This window comes from Trichechus manatus, unplaced genomic scaffold, assembly GCF_000243295.1.
Source record: "Trichechus manatus latirostris isolate Lorelei unplaced genomic scaffold, TriManLat1.0 scaffold00137, whole genome shotgun sequence".
Taxonomy (NCBI): Eukaryota; Metazoa; Chordata; class Mammalia; order Sirenia; family Trichechidae; genus Trichechus; species Trichechus manatus.
The window spans coordinates 1846523-1865163 of NW_004444073.1; the positions used below are offsets into that span (position 1 = coordinate 1846523).

General features: G+C 37.0%; 1 protein-coding gene across 3 annotated transcripts in view; it reads left to right on the plus strand.

Annotated features, from left to right (window-relative positions):
- Positions 1–17858, plus strand: part of MATCAP2 (microtubule associated tyrosine carboxypeptidase 2) — an 81560-nt gene extending 63702 nt beyond the window's left edge. The window contains exons 2-6 of one of the 3 annotated variants that reach the window (XM_004385305.3): positions 6126–6269; positions 7472–7604; positions 8161–8466; positions 14742–14839; positions 17381–17858. In XM_004385305.3, coding sequence (XP_004385362.1) covers positions 6126–6269; positions 7472–7604; positions 8161–8466; positions 14742–14839; positions 17381–17542 — 843 coding nt within the window. In that variant the 3' untranslated portion in view covers positions 17543–17858. The remainder of the gene's footprint in view (positions 1–6125; positions 6270–7471; positions 7605–8160; positions 8467–14741; positions 14840–17380) is intronic. The other 2 variants (XM_023739576.1, XM_004385304.3) reach the window with 2 other exon arrangements.
- The last annotated feature ends 783 nt before the right edge of the window (positions 17859–18641 follow it).

The following is an 18641-nucleotide window of genomic DNA, read 5'->3' on the forward strand; positions in this document are numbered from 1 at the left end:
AAACCATGTAGATTCTTTGCCCATATTTTAAATGGTTTATGTTTCTATTATTAAGTTGTAGGGGTTCTTTATATATTCTAGATACAAATCCCTTATCAGATAGTAAGCTTTGCAGACATTTTCTTTGATTATGTGGATTGTCGTTTCATTTTCTTGATAGTGTCCTTTGAAGCAGAAAAGCTTTTAATATTGATGAAGTCCATCTAATCTCTTTTTTGCTTTGTTGTTTTTGCTTTTGGTGTTATATCTAAGAAACCATTGCCTAATCCAAGGTCACAGATTTACACCAATGTTGTCTTCTAAGAGTGTTATAGCTTTAGGTCTTTTGTTCGTTTTGAGTTAATTTTTATAGATGATAAGAGGTAGGGGTCCAACTTCATTCTTTGCTGTGTGGATATCTAATTGTCGCAGCACCATTGGTTGAAAAGACTTGGATCACTCTTCTTGTTTTAATAAAGGAGACTAAGAGCACTTGTACAGCATCACGAGGTGGCAGTGCTGTGGCATCACGACTGATGGTTCTGTTCTGTTTTGTGTAGCGTTATAATTGACGTCCAGATTAGGAGAGAAATAGGACCATTTCCTTCTCGTAGAACAATTGTTATTTTGTATGTGTTTCCTCTTTGCTCTAAGTTCCACCTCTCTGAAAATCTTTTTTTTTAATGCCTGTAAGATATACAAAGCTTTATTAAAAATAGTATTCTCTTATTCTCTAAAGAGGAAGGATTCATAAATGATTGATTTGTGAGCAGAGATAATGTACTATTCCATAATTTAGCAAAAGATACATAGTTTCTTGGCTCAGTATTTTTCAAAAAGGCACAGTTATGTTTGGGAGCCTTTTCAACCCATTTTTGATTAGAGGCATAATCCCAACTGATATAATGTGCCTTGTGGAACTCAGGAGTAGATTTCTAACATGGTGCTAGAGTTGTTGGCCAAGTTATAAAGTGGACACCAAAGATGCAAAGACAGATTCATGTGGACTAGGGAACTGAGGAATGCACAATAGGGATAGGTGTATGTAAGGGGTTTTGGTTCTAGTAGTTTTAAAACTGATTTATGAAAATATGTAATGTCACATCACTTACATAATGAAGTAGTATTTGTTTTTGCTATTCTTAGAGTTGGAAGGAAACAGAGTTTATTTGGTGTCTGTGGGCAAGATGAGGCTAGATTTTCATATAAATGAGGAAAGTGGCTGTCTGCCCCATGAGCTGACTTCAGTAATGCAAGGCATACCCACCTTTCCCCCACCAGCAATCTGCCCTAATGAAGTCTGTTATAGAAATTCTCTCTTTTAGTTTTTTAGTGTTTTTCCCTCATATGTATTTCCTTTTAAATGCAAATACTCCTGAAAAAGGGATATCAGTGACTAACTGGCAAGTGGCTGGCAGGAGGTGATTAGATGGGGGATAGAAAGGCCTGGAGATTCCAAAGTAGAGGGCACTTAAACATTTATTATATTTTGCCAGTTATAAAAGTAATATATGTTCAGTATAGAAACTTGGAGCCCTGGTGGCACAGTGTTAAGAGCTCGGCTGCTAACCAAAAGGTTGGCAGTTCGAATCTACCAGCTGCTCCTTGGAAACCCTATGGGGCGGTTCTGCTCTGTCCTGTAGGGTCAAACTTGGAAAAATGTGGAGAAGAAAATAAAAATCCCATAAGCCCACCACCCACAGATAAGTATTTTTACTGTATTAGTGCATTTTCCTTCTCTTATACATAATAATATTCCAACTGAGTTTAGCCTACTTTTGTTTACATGTCATAGTTTTTCATTTAAAGCTCTTGTCAGCTTCATTTCTTTTCTGTCAGCATCATTTTCAGGGATTGTATACATTTCATATAGTGGGTGTACAGTAATTCAGTTAGATGGTTAAGCTGTTCCCAGTTGAGTTTTTTAATTTCAAAGAAATCATTTTGTTACCAGCCCTCTCTAGGGGGCTTCTTGCCTAGAGACTGTTGGAAAAAAGAGTCTTTTGGCAGGGGGCTAGTCAGGAACTGTGTAGCAGAGCCCCCTGTACTGGGGCCTTGAAGAACCGTGATAGCCTGCCTCTGCATGCAAATCAAGGGAGGATGACCACCGTTGAACTGATGATGGAGGCGCTGTTCACCCCTTTCTCCTAAACCAATGTACTGAAGGGAAAGGGAGGCCCAGAAGACAGAGTGGGGAATGAGAAGGAATGAAATCACTCATTGTACCTTTGAGTCTGTTCCGGGAGGGAAAAGAGGTTTAAATTGAATGTTTGATTGAAGTTTTAAACTGGTGAAACTGACCTGGAATGGACTTTTGTTAATACTTGAAAGTTACTGGAAAGCTAAAGAAACTGGTTGAGATGTTTGGAGACAGTAAAGGCATATTCTGGATAGCAAACTGAAAGTAGTGATTGGAGAGAAAAAAGTTAAGCCATTTCTTGTTTGAGTTCCACCAAGTTCACACTAAACATAGGAGTTAGCATTTCATAACTGCTTTAATAAGGTTTTCTTTGAAACCGTCCTCTGAAGAATATCTTATTTATTCACCCTAGTTAAGAATTTCTTCAAGATCTCTCTATTTTCTTTTGTTTGGTTGTTTTCTTTGCTTGTCAAAAACTGAGTGGTTTAGCCAGGGATGGGAGGGAGGTGGGAAGGGGAGTTACTGCTTATGGAGTATTGAGTTTTGGTTTATGGTGGTGGAAAAATTGCATTGATTAAGGGTAGGGTTACACAGCTGATTAATGTAATTGTTGTCAGTAAATTGTACACCGGTAAAAAGTTGAATTGGCAAAAGTTGTGTGATAGATATATTTACAGCAGCGACCAAAAAAAGTATCTGCTGAGGCTGCTTAGGTACAGCCAAACACTTCATGGGATTTGGTTCCTTGGTTTGAAGGTTTAGGGTCCTGATTTCATGGGACATCCCAGTTAATTGGCCTAATAACATGTTTAGTGGTCCTGTTATACCACCTAGATCAAGGTGTAGTGCCTGGGGTCTTAAAAGCTTGCAAGTGGCCATCCAAGGCACGACAGTTGGTCTCTGCCTGGAGCAACAGAGGAAGAAGGAGAGTCAGGAATAGGAGGAGTACATGGAATATGTGGCAATTGCCTCCATGAACAGCTGCCTCCTTTGCCATGAAACCAGAAGAACTGGATGGTGGCTGGCTACCATTACTGAACATTTTGATCAAAGATTCTACAGAAGAATTCTGACCAAAAAGGGGGAGATGCAGAATAGAATTCCAAACTTTCATAGAGTCCAGATTTTCTGGAGCCAGGGAGACTGGATGAATCTCTGAAACTACTGCCCTGAGATAATCTTTAAACTTTAGACCAAAAATAGCCCCTGAAGTCTTTTTAAAACCAAATGATAGTTTAGCTTAACTAGTAAAGCATGTCAGCCTCCAGCATTATGCTCTTTTAAGAACTATCTATATGGGATCAAATTGCTAACAGCAACTCAAAAGATTAGAAACCTTTGGAGGGACAGTGAATTTATGTTAATGGAGGAGAACAACTCAGAAAAGGAGAGAATGGTTGTACAGTTCAAAGAATATAATCAGTGTCACTGAATTGTACATGTGGAAACTGTTGGTGTACCTTCTGCTGTATATATTGTCAACAACAATTAAAAAAAAAACTGAGTAGTTTATTAATGTCTCTCCCAACAATTATTTCTGTCCTTTTTATCCTGCATTTCTGAGTTTTTCCTTTACATATTTTATATTGGTTATTTGGGTTTATCACTATTATAACTTTATTTTGAATTGTGCCTTCTCCTTGAATCATAATTATCCCCTAAGTATAAATCTTCCCTAAACATTGAATTGTCAAGGTAAGGTTTCTTCATCTGCTATTTACAAGGCACTTTTTTCAGTATAATTCCCAGTCAGAACTTTTGCTCCCTATTATGAAAATGTTCACTCAGACTTCTAGTATCAGTTGTCTGTGATAAGAAGGATTACCTGTATTTGAATTTTTCTTAATTCTCTAGACCGTTTCCTGTCTGTTATAATAAATAGTAACCAGAAATCACATTTTTCTTGTAAGCGTATGCCTAGAAAAGCTAATTTTATCCAAAATTAAGTACGTACTTAAAAAAATTTATAAGCAGTGTTATAATAGAAAAACATTTTTTTAACCTTTTTTAGATCTAAATATCAGCCCAATACAGATGGTACCACTCCTCTTTCTTCTGTAGTTCTTAAGGCCAAATTTCTCACATTCTTCTCACTCTGATACATGGATGACTAGGGTTTAAGGAATCCTGGTGGCGCAGTGGTTAAGTGCTTGGCTGCTAACCAAAAGGTTGTGGCTTGAACCCACCGGGCACTCTGTGGGAGAAAGATGTGGCAATCTGCTTCCGAAAGATATGCAGCCTTGGAAACCCTATGGGACGGTTCTATTCTGTCCTACAGGGTGGCTATGAGTCAGAGTCAACTCAATAGCAGTGGGTTTAGTTTTTTTTTTTTTTTGGTTAGTGACCATCAGACAGATGTATGCAAAACAGTTTTGCTAATCTGCTAAAATGAGTTTTTAATTATGTTCCAATCTGTGCTTTTAATTATCCTAGTTGTCACTTGAATAAATCAACCTCTGGTGTACTTGTGCTGTGTGCTCCCTTCTCTTGAGATCCTTCTACATTTTACTGTGCACACAAACCACTGCGGATCTTGTTATAATGCAGATTCTGATTCAGTAGGCCTGGGAGTGATGAGGGGTCAAAATCCGACATTTGAAACAGGTTCCCAGGTGGTGACGATGCTGCAGGCCTTTGGAGCACACTTTGAATAGCAAGGGTGGTTTTGGGAACAGAAGCCAGGCACAGCCTATTGAGGCCATTTCTTGTTATGATAACTTTATACCTGCCTGGTTTGTTAGAAACGAGTATTTTTCCAGTGGGGATGTACATGTTAAATTTTAACTTACAGTATGTGAACTTTTCTGTCATGCCTGTGTTCTACAGTGTTGCTGTTTATAAAGACTGGTAACATACCAGTGATGATGATGTAGTAAAAGTTAAATACGTTGACTCCTATTATGTGTCCAGATTCTGTGCTTTACAAGTGTTGACTAAATTTTCTCAACAAAAACATGAAGTAGACATTATTGTTATCCCTATAGGAGACTGAGTAGCAAGTTTAGTGACTTGCTCATGATTACACAACCAGAAGGTGACAGAGCTAGGATTTCAACCGGCTAGTCTGACTCTAGAACCAGTACCTTTAATAATTTGTCACTATTCTGATGACAGTCCCCAAACTACAGAATTCATATAATATCTATATGAATTTTCTAGCTTATTACCCAAAAGGTCTTCGAAGAGCACTTTTCTTCTTACGTTTTCTTCTCTTTTAGGCAAATTTATGGGGTTTCTGTGAGTCAGAATTGACTCAATGGCAATGGGTTTGGGTTTTTTGTTTGTTTTAGGCAAAGATGCTTAGAGGCTTTCCCGTAGATACTGATGATTTGTGACTCATTACCAGTTTCTTTTTTTTGGGTCTTTAATTCTGCATCTGTGTTTAGAGAAGAATATCTCAACTTTCATGTTCCTTTGATGTGAAAGTTCGTGAAGATTGAAAAATCAATAGCCCTGAATGAAAGGAAAAATTGTTCTTAGTAATGTTGAGACTGTCTTTTGAAAAAGAGTAGCCCAAGAAAACATCAGATTTTGCAGGCTTGTCAAAAAAGACTGGTTGATTCTTTTGTATGTTCTTAAAACTTTGATTTTTTTTCTTTATCCAAATGGTAATTATAATCTAGTGGATAGTGTGTAGGCATACTTTCCACTCAGTTCCGTCAAATCAACAAATGATCTCTGAGAAGCCAAGGAACCTTTCTGCTCTAGCTTCTCAGCCTGTCAGATGTTGACAATGTGTGTGGTACTTGAACCCCTTTCTGTCAGCGTGTTAAGGAGAAAGGAACAAAGGGAGATTATTTCTAAGTACGCAGGCATTTGTGAAAATGAGGGAAAGCTGTTTAGGATTAGAAAGGTGCGTTAGTTTAATTTGGAAGTCAATAAGCAGAAAAAGTCATGATAAATAACAAATGGCTTGTTACTCATCTCAGTATGAGGCCGTTTTCTTTCATTATCATTGAACATTTCATTATAATGTTCAAGAAACATTGTACTGTTTCTTTTACAGTCCATCAATATTATGGAACTGACTTTACAGAAATACGGAAGTTATGAGAAATTTGAACAGGCCACTGGTGGTAGTCTGCTATCCAAAACTCGAATCTGGAGTCATGTTAGGAAGTACATGATGAAAGAAGGCTGCCTGGGTGAGGTGAGTCTCGTGGGAACACGAGTGACTGTGACATTTTAACTCTCTGTCAGTGCCACATTTTTTTTCCTGCAGGTTTTGCTTTCCAAACCCTACTCATTAAATTTGTCACCCTGATTCTCACTGAATACTGTACACCTAAGTTCCTGTTGCATAGAATTGTTTTGTTGTGCTCACTGTCTTCCTTTTCTTTTCTTACTGCTGTTTCAGTATAGCCTGTGGGGTTATGTGAATTGTTTTATGAGAATTATTAATAAAGATATTTTCCCCAGTGGCCTCTCTTATTAATAGTAAGTTCTTAGTAGTCAGTCACAAAATAAGCCTTAACCACTTGCAGTGAACAGGACTCGCTTCTGTACCTTCCTTTGCATGATTTTAGCCAGGGACTGTATTTGAGAACACACCAGGGGTACAATTCTAAGTCCTTGGTGTCTTCCTCAGCACAGCCCTCTACTTTTCTTACAGCCTGTTGTAGTCATCTAGTGCTGCTATAACAGAAATAACCACAAGTGCATGGCTTTTAACAAAGAGAAATTTATTCTCTCACAGTCAAGTAAGCTAGAAGTCCAAATTCAAGGCATCAGCTCCAGGGAAAGGTTTTGTCTCTCTGTTGGCTCTGGAGGAAGGTCTTTGTGATGCATCAGTCTTCCCTTGGTCTGGGAGCATCTCAGCGCAGGAACCTGAGGTTCAAAGGATGTGCTCTGCTCCCAGCATTGCTTTCTTGGTGGTATAAGGTTCCCACGTGTCTCTGCTTGCTTCTCTCTTTTATATTTCAAAAGAGATTGGCTTAAGACACTATCTAGTTTTGTAGACCTCATCAGTATAACTTCTGCTAATCCATTTTATTACATCATAGTGATAGAGTTTACAACACATAGGGAAATCACATCAGATGATAAAATGGTAGACAGTCATACAATACTGGGAATCATGACCTAGCCTAGTTGGCAGACATTTTTGGGGGGGACACAGTTCAATCCATGACACAAGCCAATAAAAGTTCTTGGGTTCCCAAAGACTTGAAATCGGAACAGTCAAAGGTGATTGGCTCTACATTTTGTCCTCTTGGTTTCAGGGAGATTCAGGGTGGTTGTAAACAAACAAACAAAAGTGTTAATTTATAGGTCCATTGTTTTCAGTGAAAGCTTTTTCCCCTCTCCTTTGTATTTTATTTTATATAAATGTATTTTCTTCTTGCTCCTTAGATTGTAGTTCATCTCACTGAGGACTTGCTGTCCCGAGCTTCAATGACAGTAGTAAATGGGTGTCCAACCCTGACCATCAATGTTTCCACTGCACGTGAGCACTGGCTGGAGGGAATGCTGAGGCATGAAATAGGTAAGGGCAACCCTGTTCCATTTGCTCATTTGTAATATCAGGAATTAGCTTTAAGGAAATTTTTTTTTTTTAAAGATTTTTTTTTTAGTACTATTTGGCAAAAAGTCATGAATTGAGTAAGTTTCACTTGGACTGAAGTTAATATATTAATGTATCATTTCAAATTAGATTTTTTTAGGGCACTGTTTAGCTTTATTAAGCTTGGAAAATCATTTAACCTCTGGATTTCAGTTCCCCCACCTTAACTCCATAGAGTTGAATTAAGTGCCAAGATTCTTTTCAAATGTTAAGTCTATGATTCTTTCCTTTAAAAAAGTAAATCATTATAAAGTTTATACCTCCTCTATTATACCTCCTCTAATGAGACATGGGATCCTTCTGAAGGCTAGTACTCTTTCAGACCCAAAAGTCTTTAGGATCAGGTCATTTTCTACTTGGTTTTGATTTGGAGGCAACATCAGATGGATTTTAGAATTTGCTGATGGAGTCTTTCTTTGGAGGAGAATTAAAACAAGAATGGCATTTCTTGTGATTTAGGCACTTTTCTCCTCCACAGGCACACATTATTTTCGAGGTATTAACAACCTCCAGCAGCCATGGAACAGTTGGACTGGCCGTAAAAAACATGAGCTGAAACCAAACAACCCCACGGAGGAAGGACTGGCAAGTATTCACAGTGTCCTGTTTAGAAAAGACCCCTTTTTATGGAGAGCTGCCCTCCTCTACTATACTGTCTATCAAGCCAGCCAAATGTCTTTTTGCGAACTCTTCAGAGATATTGGGAAGTTTGTGAAGGACCCCAATACAAGATGGGATTATTGCGTACGAGCCAAGAGGGGTTGGACTGATACTTCCCAACCAGGTAGGTGTCTCTGACTAGGTTTTCTGACTTACTGGGTTGTTTTCTAGTGATTTTGGTCACTTCCTAATTCCCCAATCAGAGCATTCATTCACTTTTGAAAAATTAAACCTTTGTTACATGATGTCAGTGTTAGTTTTCCCAAACCACACTTTCTTAGCATTATTTTTCCCCAGCTCATTTTGAAAAATTTCTAACCTACAGAAATATGAAAATAGCAGTAGAATGAACACCCATACATCCTCCACTTAGATTCACCAGTTGTTAACATTTTGCCATTTTTGTTTTCTTTCTCTATGACTTTTTCAGACAGCTTTACTGAGATATAACTCATACAATTCACCCATTTAAAGTGTACAATTCAGTGGTTTTTAAAATACTCAGAGTTGTAAGCCATCACCACAATCAATTTTAGAATGTTTTCATCACCCCCAAGAAGAAACCCACACCCATTAGCAGTTATTCCCTCCCCCAACCCCAACTCTAAGCAACGACTATTCTGCTTTCAGTTTATCTATAGGTTTGCTTATTCTGGACATTCCTATAAATGGAATCATATAATAATGTGGTAACTTGTGACTGGCTTCTTTCTTTGTGCCTGACTTAGCATAATATTTTCAAGGTTCATCCATGTTGTAGCACGAATCAGTACTTCATTTATTTTCATTCTTGAATAATATTCTACTATATGGATATACTATATTTATCCATATATGAGTTGTTGAATATTTGGATTGCTTCCACTTTTTGGCTGTTGAATTAATGCTGCTGTGAACATCTGTATACAGGTTTTTGTGTGGGCATGTTTTCATTTCTCTTGGGTGTAAACCTAGGAGTGGAATCGTTGGGTCATATGGTAACTGTTTAACCATTTGAGGAACTGCCACACAGTTCTAAAGTGTCTGCATCATTTTACATTCCTATCAAAAGTGAATGAGAGTTTCAGTTTCTCCACATCCTCATCAAACTTATTTTCATTAAAAAAATACATATTGTAGCCATCCTAGTGAGTGTGAAGTGCTTATCTCTTTGTGATTTTGATTTGTGTTTCCATGGTGGCTAATGATATTCAGCATTTTCTCATGTGCTTGCTGGCCATTTGTGATATCTTCTTTGGAAAATTGTCTATTCAGATCCTTTGCACATTTTTAAATTGGGTTATTTGTGTTTTTATTATTGAGTTGTAAGAGTTACTTACATATTCTAGATACAAGCCCTTAGTCAGATAAATGATTTGCAAAATATTTTCTTCCATTCTTTGGGTCGTCTTTCTACTTTCTTGGTGGTGTTCTGTTTGATTCTTTTTTTTTTTAATTTTTTGTGGTAGAAGATATATAACAAAACATTTGTCATTTCACCTATTTTTACATGTACAATTAAGTGACATAAACTACATTCACCATGTTGTGTGACCATCACCACCATCTGTTTCCATATTTTTTCATCTCTCTTAACAGTAACTCAGTACCCTTTTAGCAGTAAGTCCCATTTCCTCCTCCTGCTACCACTGGTAACCACTAATAAACTTTGTGCATTTGCCTATTTTAGATGTGTCACATAAGTGAGATCATACAATATTTGTCCTTTTGTGACTGACATTTCACTCAGCATGTTTTCAGCGTTCATCCGTGTCATAGCATGCGTCAGAACTTCACTTCTCTTTATAGCTCAGTAGTATTCCATTGTGTATGTACATATGTATGTGTATATATATATATACACACACATACACCACATTTTGTTTATCCATTTGTCTGTTGATGGACATTTACGTTGCTTCCATCTTTTGGGTAGAAGAATTGCTGGATTGTATGGTAATTCTGTGTTTAACTTTTTGAGGAGCTGCCATACTGTTTTCCATAGTGGCTACACCATTTTACAGTCCCACCACCAATGGATGAGGGTTCTAATTTCTCCACATTCTCGTCAGCACTTGTTATTTTCTGTTTTTCTGTGGTTCGAACCCATTAGCTCCTTTGCGGGAGAAAGTTATGGCAGTCTGCTTCTGTAAAGATTACAGCCTTGGAAACCCTATGGGGCAGTTCTCCTCTGTCTTCTAGGGTCACTATGAGTCAGAATCAACTCGATGGCAACAGGTTTTATAATTTCTTTTAGTAATGTTTTGTAGTTTTCAGTGAACAAGTCTTTCATCTTCCTAGTTAAATTTGTTTCTAGGTGTTTATTTGTTTTAGATGTTATTGTAAATAGAACTTTCTCCTTAACTTTTTAGATTGCTCATTGCTAGTGTTTAGAAACCCAGCTGATTCTTTTGTATTAACCTTGTACCCTGCAACTTTGCTGAAATCATTTGTGGATTGTTTGGAATTTTCTGTATACAGGATCATGTCATCTGCAGAAAGAGATAGTTTTATTTCTTCCTTCTTGATTTGGATACCTTTTATTTCTTGCCTAATTGCTCTGACTAGGACTTTCAGTACAGTATTGAATATCATTGTGAGAGTGGGCACCCTTGTCTTGTTTCTGATCTTAAGAGGGAAGTTCTCAGACTTTTTCTATTGAGTATGATGTTAACTGTGGGGTTTTTCTAAATGCCCTTTATCATATTGAGGAATTTGCCTTTTATTCCTAGCTTGTTGAGTATTTTCATCATGAAAGGTGTTGTATTTTGTCAAAAGCATTCTCTGTGTTGATTGAGATGATCATGTGGTATATTACACTGATTTTCTAATGCTGAACAACTCTTGCATTCCTGAGATAAACCCCACTTGGTTATAGTGTATAATCCTTTTAATAATGGATTCAGTTTGCTAGTATTTTGTTGAGGAATTTTGCATCTATATTCATAAGGGATATTGGTGTGTAGTTTTCTCGTGGTGGCTTTATCTGGCTTTGGTATCAGGGTAATGCTGACCTCACAGAATAAGTGAGAAAGTGTTCCCTCCTCTTTTATTTTCTGGAAGAGTTTAAGAAGGATTGGTATCAATTCTTCTTTAAATGTTTGATAGAATTCCCCAGTGAAGCCACCTGGTCCAAGAACTTTTTTTGTGGGGGTAGTTTTTTGACTACTGGTTCTGTCTCTTCACTTGTTATGGGTCTGTTGAGATTTTCTATTTCTTCTTGAGTCAATTTAGATAGTATGTGTTTCTAGAAATTTGTCCATTTCATTTATTGAATTTGTTGACATACAGCTGTTCATAATATTCTCTTAAGATCTTTTTTATTTCTGAAGGGTTGGTAGTAGTAATGTCCCCACTTTCGTTTCCGATTTTAGTTATTTGAACCTTCTCTTTTTTTTCTCTTTGTCAGTCTAGCTAAAGGTTTGTCGATTTTAGTAACCTTTTCAAAGAACTAACTTCTGGTTTCACTGATTCTCTGTGTTGTTTTTCTGTTCTCTATTTCATTTATTTTTGCTCTGATTTTTGTTATGTCCTTCTTTAGGCTTAGTTGGCTTTTCTTTTTCTAGTTCCTCAAGTTGTAAAGTTAGGCTGTTGATTTGAGGTCTTTTTTTTAATGTAAACATGACATTTCATCCCTACAAACGTGAGCATAAATATCATTATCACACTTAAGAAAATGAACATTAATTCAGTGATATCAATTAATACACAGACCATATTTAAGTTTCCCCACTGTTCCAAAAATGTTCTTTATAGCTGTTTGAAAAAAAAGACAAAACATTCAGATCTAGTCGGGGTTCACAGATTACTTTTGGTGGCTATGTCTCTTTAGCCTCTTTTAATATGAAGCAATCTTCCCCACCTCTTTTGTTTTTCATGATAAAAAAAAGCAAAAAACCAAACCCATTGTCGTTGAGTCAGTTCTGACTCATAGCAACCCTATAGGCCAGAGTATACTGACCTTTTATTGAAAATCCAGGCCAGTATTCTTACAGAATGGCCCATAATCTGGATGTGTTTGATTGCTTGCGATTTAGATTCAGGGCAAACAATATTACATAAGTAATGTTGGATCACATCAGGAGCCACATGATGATAGATTATCCCACCATTGGAGATGCTAAGTTTGACCTTGTTTAAGGTGGTGACTGTGAACGATTTCCTTTTAAAAGTACATTTTCCCCTTTGTAACTAATAAGTGCTCTGTGAGGTGATAGAGCCTGTGTGAATATCCTGTTTTCCAGCAGTTTCATGTAATGGTTTTAGCCTCTGTGGATGACCCTTGCCTCAATCTGTTGTTTCACTGGGGATTCCTAGTACTATTCTTTTATTATTATTATTTTTATTATTTGTCTAAAGAAAATAAAACAAGGAGTACAAATCATAGTGCGTGTTGATCTTCAGAAGCAGTTCTGGTTCTAAGTAAGTATACTACTCTTGTAGAAAGTTTAAAATTTTTGTCCACAGTTTTAAGACTTCAGATTGCCCAGGAACAGATTTTTTTTTTTTTTTTTTAATTTTTTTACAATACAAGCAGCAGATTGTAAGGCAATACAGAAATGCCTTTGGAAAAAAGATAAGAATTAGGAAAAGTTATTTTGACTTTCAGATTAGTTCATTATCCCTATATCCCTTTTCTTCTAAAAATACTTGGAACTTGGAAATACTTACTCAAGCCAGTGACGGTTGTGTTACCAACCCAGCCCACATTAACATTTTTTACCTGTAATGTAATGAATGTTAATATGGCCTGGGCTCATAACACAGTCATCACTGGCTTGAGCAAGGATTTCCAAGTTCCAAATAAATAAACAGTTTAAAAATACTTCTAGAAGAAAATGTGTAGATATATTGAACTAATCTGATGCCCAACTACCAGCTGAAAGGTTGGCGATTCCAACCCACCCAGACGCCTGGCAATCTGCTTCCAAAAGGTCACAGTCTTGAAAACCCTGTAGAGCAGTTCTGCTCTGCATACATGGGGTCGCCATGAGTCGGGATCGACTTAATGGCAACAATGATGGCAACCTGTGATGTAATTGCACTAAAGTGTGGTGGTGCCTGAGAGCCGGGACCAGGTAGGACAGGAAGCAGGAAAGAGCAGGATGGCTGTCCACTGCTTTTCGTGTTTGCAGAGCTGCCTCCAGGCTAAGTTTTCAGAACAACAGTCTGGCTGCCATTTTCCGTCTCTCTTAGATCCCCTCTCCTGTATTTTGGGGATCTGTATTCAGGTACAGGGGGTTTTGTGTTGCCCTTGACACTCTGGAGGAGACACTTTACATTTTTTTTAAAGACTGGGCTTCTTTTTGTCTTCACATACTTTTTTTAAAAAACTTTATTATGGAAATTTTCAAACATACACAATAGAAGAACAGTTGATATGCTGAACACTCGTTAATACATTACCCAGTCTCAACAGTGATTAACATTTTCTAATTGTGATTCATCTATTCTCTCAACTTCCTGTTTTCCTGTGGTATTTTAGAGTGAACTCCAGGTGTCTTATCCTTTTAGCCATAAATGCTTCAGTGTGCATCTCTGATAAGGACAGCTTTTTTTTTTTTTTGCAGAATCCCCATGCTGTTATCAATTCTAACACCATAATAATAATTCCTGAATATATGAATCTCCTTGTAGGTAGAATTTTAGTCCATTTAATAGAGCAAAATTTTTAAAAACTCAAGCTGTGTCAGGATAGGAGAAAGGTTTTCTTTGTAAGCAGAACATCCTTTTCTAACTAGGTTCAGATCTTGCGAGCTATTCCTACTTTTCATGCCTTCTTCATCCGCAGTTTTTATATTTTTAAACCTACATGTTCTTTAAATCACGTGCTTTAAAATAGAGTTCTGATTCTTGTTTTCATAGGGAGAAATGGTATCAAAATCACCTAGAGAGTGGTTTCAAACCATAGTCATTTTTTAATGGGAGGAGGGGTATAATTTGAAAACACTCCCTAGGTGATTCTGATGTAAATCGACTGTCTCCACACTGCCTCCTTTGAGACCTGCTGCTGGAAAACCCCACCAGCTCCCAGCCCTCCCCCTCCAAACACCTTCATTGCAGGATGGGCGTGATGGTTGTGATTTGATGACTGGGAGTTGGAGGGTTGGGATAATGATTTATAAAAGTCATATGTTTGAAATTACTAGTTATTCTTTATAATTAGGGGAAAAAATGTTATTTTAGTTATTGAGGGTGGGGGAGGGCTGGGAGTAGAGAAATTACTAGTCTGCATATTATCATGGCTCCTCCCAAGACCTCACATTTTTTTGTTATGAAGATAGTTAAATAAAAATAAACTTGTGGCAAATTAGAGTTTTTATACAGGACTGGTTCCTGCAGTAAAGGAAATAGATTAGTGCCTGATTACTTAGTATTTGCTTAAACATCAGAAAGTAAACACTATTCTGGTTCCTCCAGGGTGTTTCAGTAAAGACCAGGTATACTTGGACGGAATCCTTCAAATCCTGCGATACAGAGAGACCATCGACTTTCATCTGCTGACCGCCCTGGGAAAGGTGAGCGAAACCAGCAGCACATAGTCCCCAAACACAGCAGGTCACAGGTCTGCAGCTTGACTTCATGGTTAAATAAGACTCAGGGTCAAACTGTTTTTAGTTTATTGTTGGAGTAAGTGCCCTTTATGTGATCATAGGAGGGAAGAAAGATGGTTGTAAAATTTCTTTGTGGTTAATAAAAGATAAAGACGGGAGTAAGAAATTTGGGAATATGTGTTTTTATTTTTATACACATCTTTTTTGAAAGTATTCTAAAGTAAGCAGTAGACATAGGATTTCATCCCTAAATACTTCAGCATGTATCTGCTAAGAACAAGGACATTCTCTGACATGACCTTAATACCATTTTCTTATTTAATAAATTTATAATTAATTTAATAATAATATCTAAGATGCAGTCCACTTCAAATTTACCCCAAAATGTCCTTTGTAGCTTTTTTTATGACCCAAGATCCAGTCAAGATTCATGCATTGCATTTAGTTTGTCTTTTTAAATCCATTTTAATCTAGAATAGTCCTGTGCTCTAACATTTTTGTTTTTCATGACACTTTTAATAGTCAGGACAGTATTCATGAGAACTCCTGCAATCTGGATTGATAGATGAGATGGTTTCTCATGATTAGATTCAGGTTAAACTTTTTTTGCAAGAATACTACGTCACATTAGAAAGCACATAATGTGACTTTGTCCCATTATTGGTGATGCTGCGTTTGAACAGCTGGTTAAGTTAGTAACTGCCAGATCTCTCCATTATAAAGGTACCTTTCCCCCATCACATTAATGAGTAATCTGTGGGGTGATACCTGTGAATGCACTGTTCCCCAACGACCTGTCAAGAAATGATTTTAACATCTATTCATGATCTCTGCCTGATATCAAGTATTACACTAAAACCCATTGCTGTCAAGTCAATTCTGAATCATAGCAACCCTATAGGACAGAGTAGTAGAATTGCCCCATAGGGTTTCCAAGGAGTGGCTAGTGGATTCCAACTGCTGACCTTTTGGTTAGCAGCCTGAGCTCTTAACCATTGCACCACCAGGGCCCCAAGTATTGCACTAATGGTACCAAAATAGAGATTTTCTTATTCTATTATTTCTTCTATCACTCCCCTCCTCCCCTGTTTGTAGTACCACTATAGATTTGTTCTTTTTTATTCAACCCTTGAAAGCCTGCCCCCGCCCCTTTTTTTAAAACACTTCTTCATGTGTTCTGGCATACTGAAATGTTTGGGGCTTATACTTTCCCTGCCAAATCTGAGATCAATCATTTCTCCAAGGAATCCTTGATTCTTTTTAGTAGGAAATGGTATTTAGAAAACAAGATCTGAGCACTGGGGATGCTTATTGCTACCCTACACCATTGCTTCTAGACCTTTTCAGTGAGCAAACCATATATATTTGTTTTAAATCAAACAGGCATTTCAGTTGAAATGTAGCACCACAAGGTTCTTTCACATCTCCCATCCCATTCCATGTTTATATCTCCCTTCTTCTAAAATGAGAACCTTGTTTCCCAAAAATACCAATACATTTACTCATTCTCTCCTATAATAAACTCAGAATGGTTTAAGAATTACTAAAACATAACCAGTATCAGTAAATATTTGGTAAGGTAGGAGGGTCAGTGAAAACAAGGAAACCTCTCATTAACATGGATTGACACAGTAGCCACAACAGTGGACTCAAACATACCAATGACCATGAAGATGGCACAGAACCAGGCAGTGTCCATTCCTTTATATATAAGGTCGCCGTGAGTCAAAGCTGACTCAGTGGCAACTAACAGCAACAGCATGTATTTATTTACTACCTCATAAAATACAGATGGAATGCAGACATGATTTATGTTCTTGTTCTTAAAGCCTCCCTCTATACCAGTAACAATATTAGATGACAGTAGGAGTGTTTAAACTCAACCATGTTTTGGAATTTAAAGATACAGAGGTAACCTATAGGACTTCTAAAAAGTTCCATCACTAAACCTCATATAAATACCTCGGAAAGATTGGTTTCTTACACAGGAGAATGAAAGAGATATGAAATTAAAAAAAAACACTTAAAATTCAAAATAAAAGCAAAAGAATTTAACACAAATCATTATCTTTCTCAAATGAAATAGAAACGGGAATCCAATGTATAATTGTGCTAATTTTCCTAACTTGATAATATGGAATTTATAGCCTAGCTATTTTCTCGGTTTTATTTAGTCAGGAGATTTGTTGAGGTTTAGATTCTCCCTATTACACTTGCATATATATTTAGTTGTTTCTAGACAGAGTAGGTACAAGATAGAATTTTAAGTCAGATGTTGACTTTTGATCCTTTTTTATATGGTCATGTTGTGAGGAGTCAAGTAAATACATCCTTATTTAATAAAGAAAGTAAGCCACTGATTTTTGTTCTTTTTGCAGATGTTAAAGTAATTTGGCAAACAAGTGTGTGCATTTAAAGTTTCATTTAAGATCCATGGGAGAGATTCCTCTTCAAAATGTACCTTGTAGTTAAGTTTTAAAATTAACCCATCTTCTGCTCTTTTAGGTTTCTTATGAAGATGTAGATCGCTTAAAAGGACTGGCAGTTACTGAAAACATGAGGGTCCCTCACTTCCTGCAGGACCATGGCCGATACATGGAACACTTAGAGAAGATCATGGAAGTTAATGAACTGACCGACAGGGAACTGCGAGATCTTATATATTAGTTTGCATTATTGCGCACATAGCTAAGCTACGCCTGTATGTATATTACCAGTTAGGTGCAGTTAGCACCAGCAGATTTATAAAAGAAGAATGATAGTTTACTTGAGTTTTTTGAAGAATGGCCTGCAGTATTCAGCTGAATTTGTAGGCTTTTAGTACAAGCCTTAAATTATTTCCCTAAAATGTTTCTGTGGGCTGCAGGGGAATGTTACTCCTATTTTCTTCTGAATCCTAAGAGTCAGAAGAAAATCCTGCTGATGAGTGTTTTGAAGACTCTTGGTTGAACTGAGCGATAAACATCTCTTTGAGCACCAAGACCAGCTCGGACTGGAGACTGACTGAATTCCAAACAGTGTCTTTATACCCCAAGGCTATAATTTATTTGATAAATAATATAATTATTCTCCTTTGAAAAATTAGTTTTATTATGCCCCCCAGAGTTAGCTATATCTAAGATTTCTTATCTCTTGCATATGTAACGGAATGTTAAAGGAAGTGGGAAAGCAATTTGAAAAGTTTTCAATTTGAAAAGTTTTCATTAAGTGCTTTATTTTACACATTGTTTCACCTTATCTGCTTCTAGGAACTAATAAGAGAACTGCCTCATTTTGTCTAGTTATCTCTTAACTCTATTTTAATTTTCTGAAACATTGTGCCCCCTAAATTCAGCCGAGTTTTAGGTTCTTTCCGTTTGCATTCCTTTATATAAATGATAAGTACAAGTTTGAGACATGTTTAGCTATACATATTACAATAGTTGGAAGTGAGTTACGTTTTTATTAAATGGAATATGTAATAAGCAGGTGACAAATAGACTGATCTAGTTTAAATGTAGGAGCTGGATAGTGATTGGGCATTGCCTACAGAAAACTTGACCATGCCCTAAAACATGGAATTTCTGGGCGATGCCATTTGATAAGCTGGCCTTGTGATAATGGCTCAGTGTATTTTATCAAAACCTTTGACTTCTTCAACCCAGTAATGACACAGTTTGAATTTCAGCAATGAGAGTTTTGTTTTGCTGTATTATTTCCCTTGCTCAAAGCTTATACACCTTGCTTTATAATTTATTAGTTCATGCCCAAGTTACTCCCTAAGTAG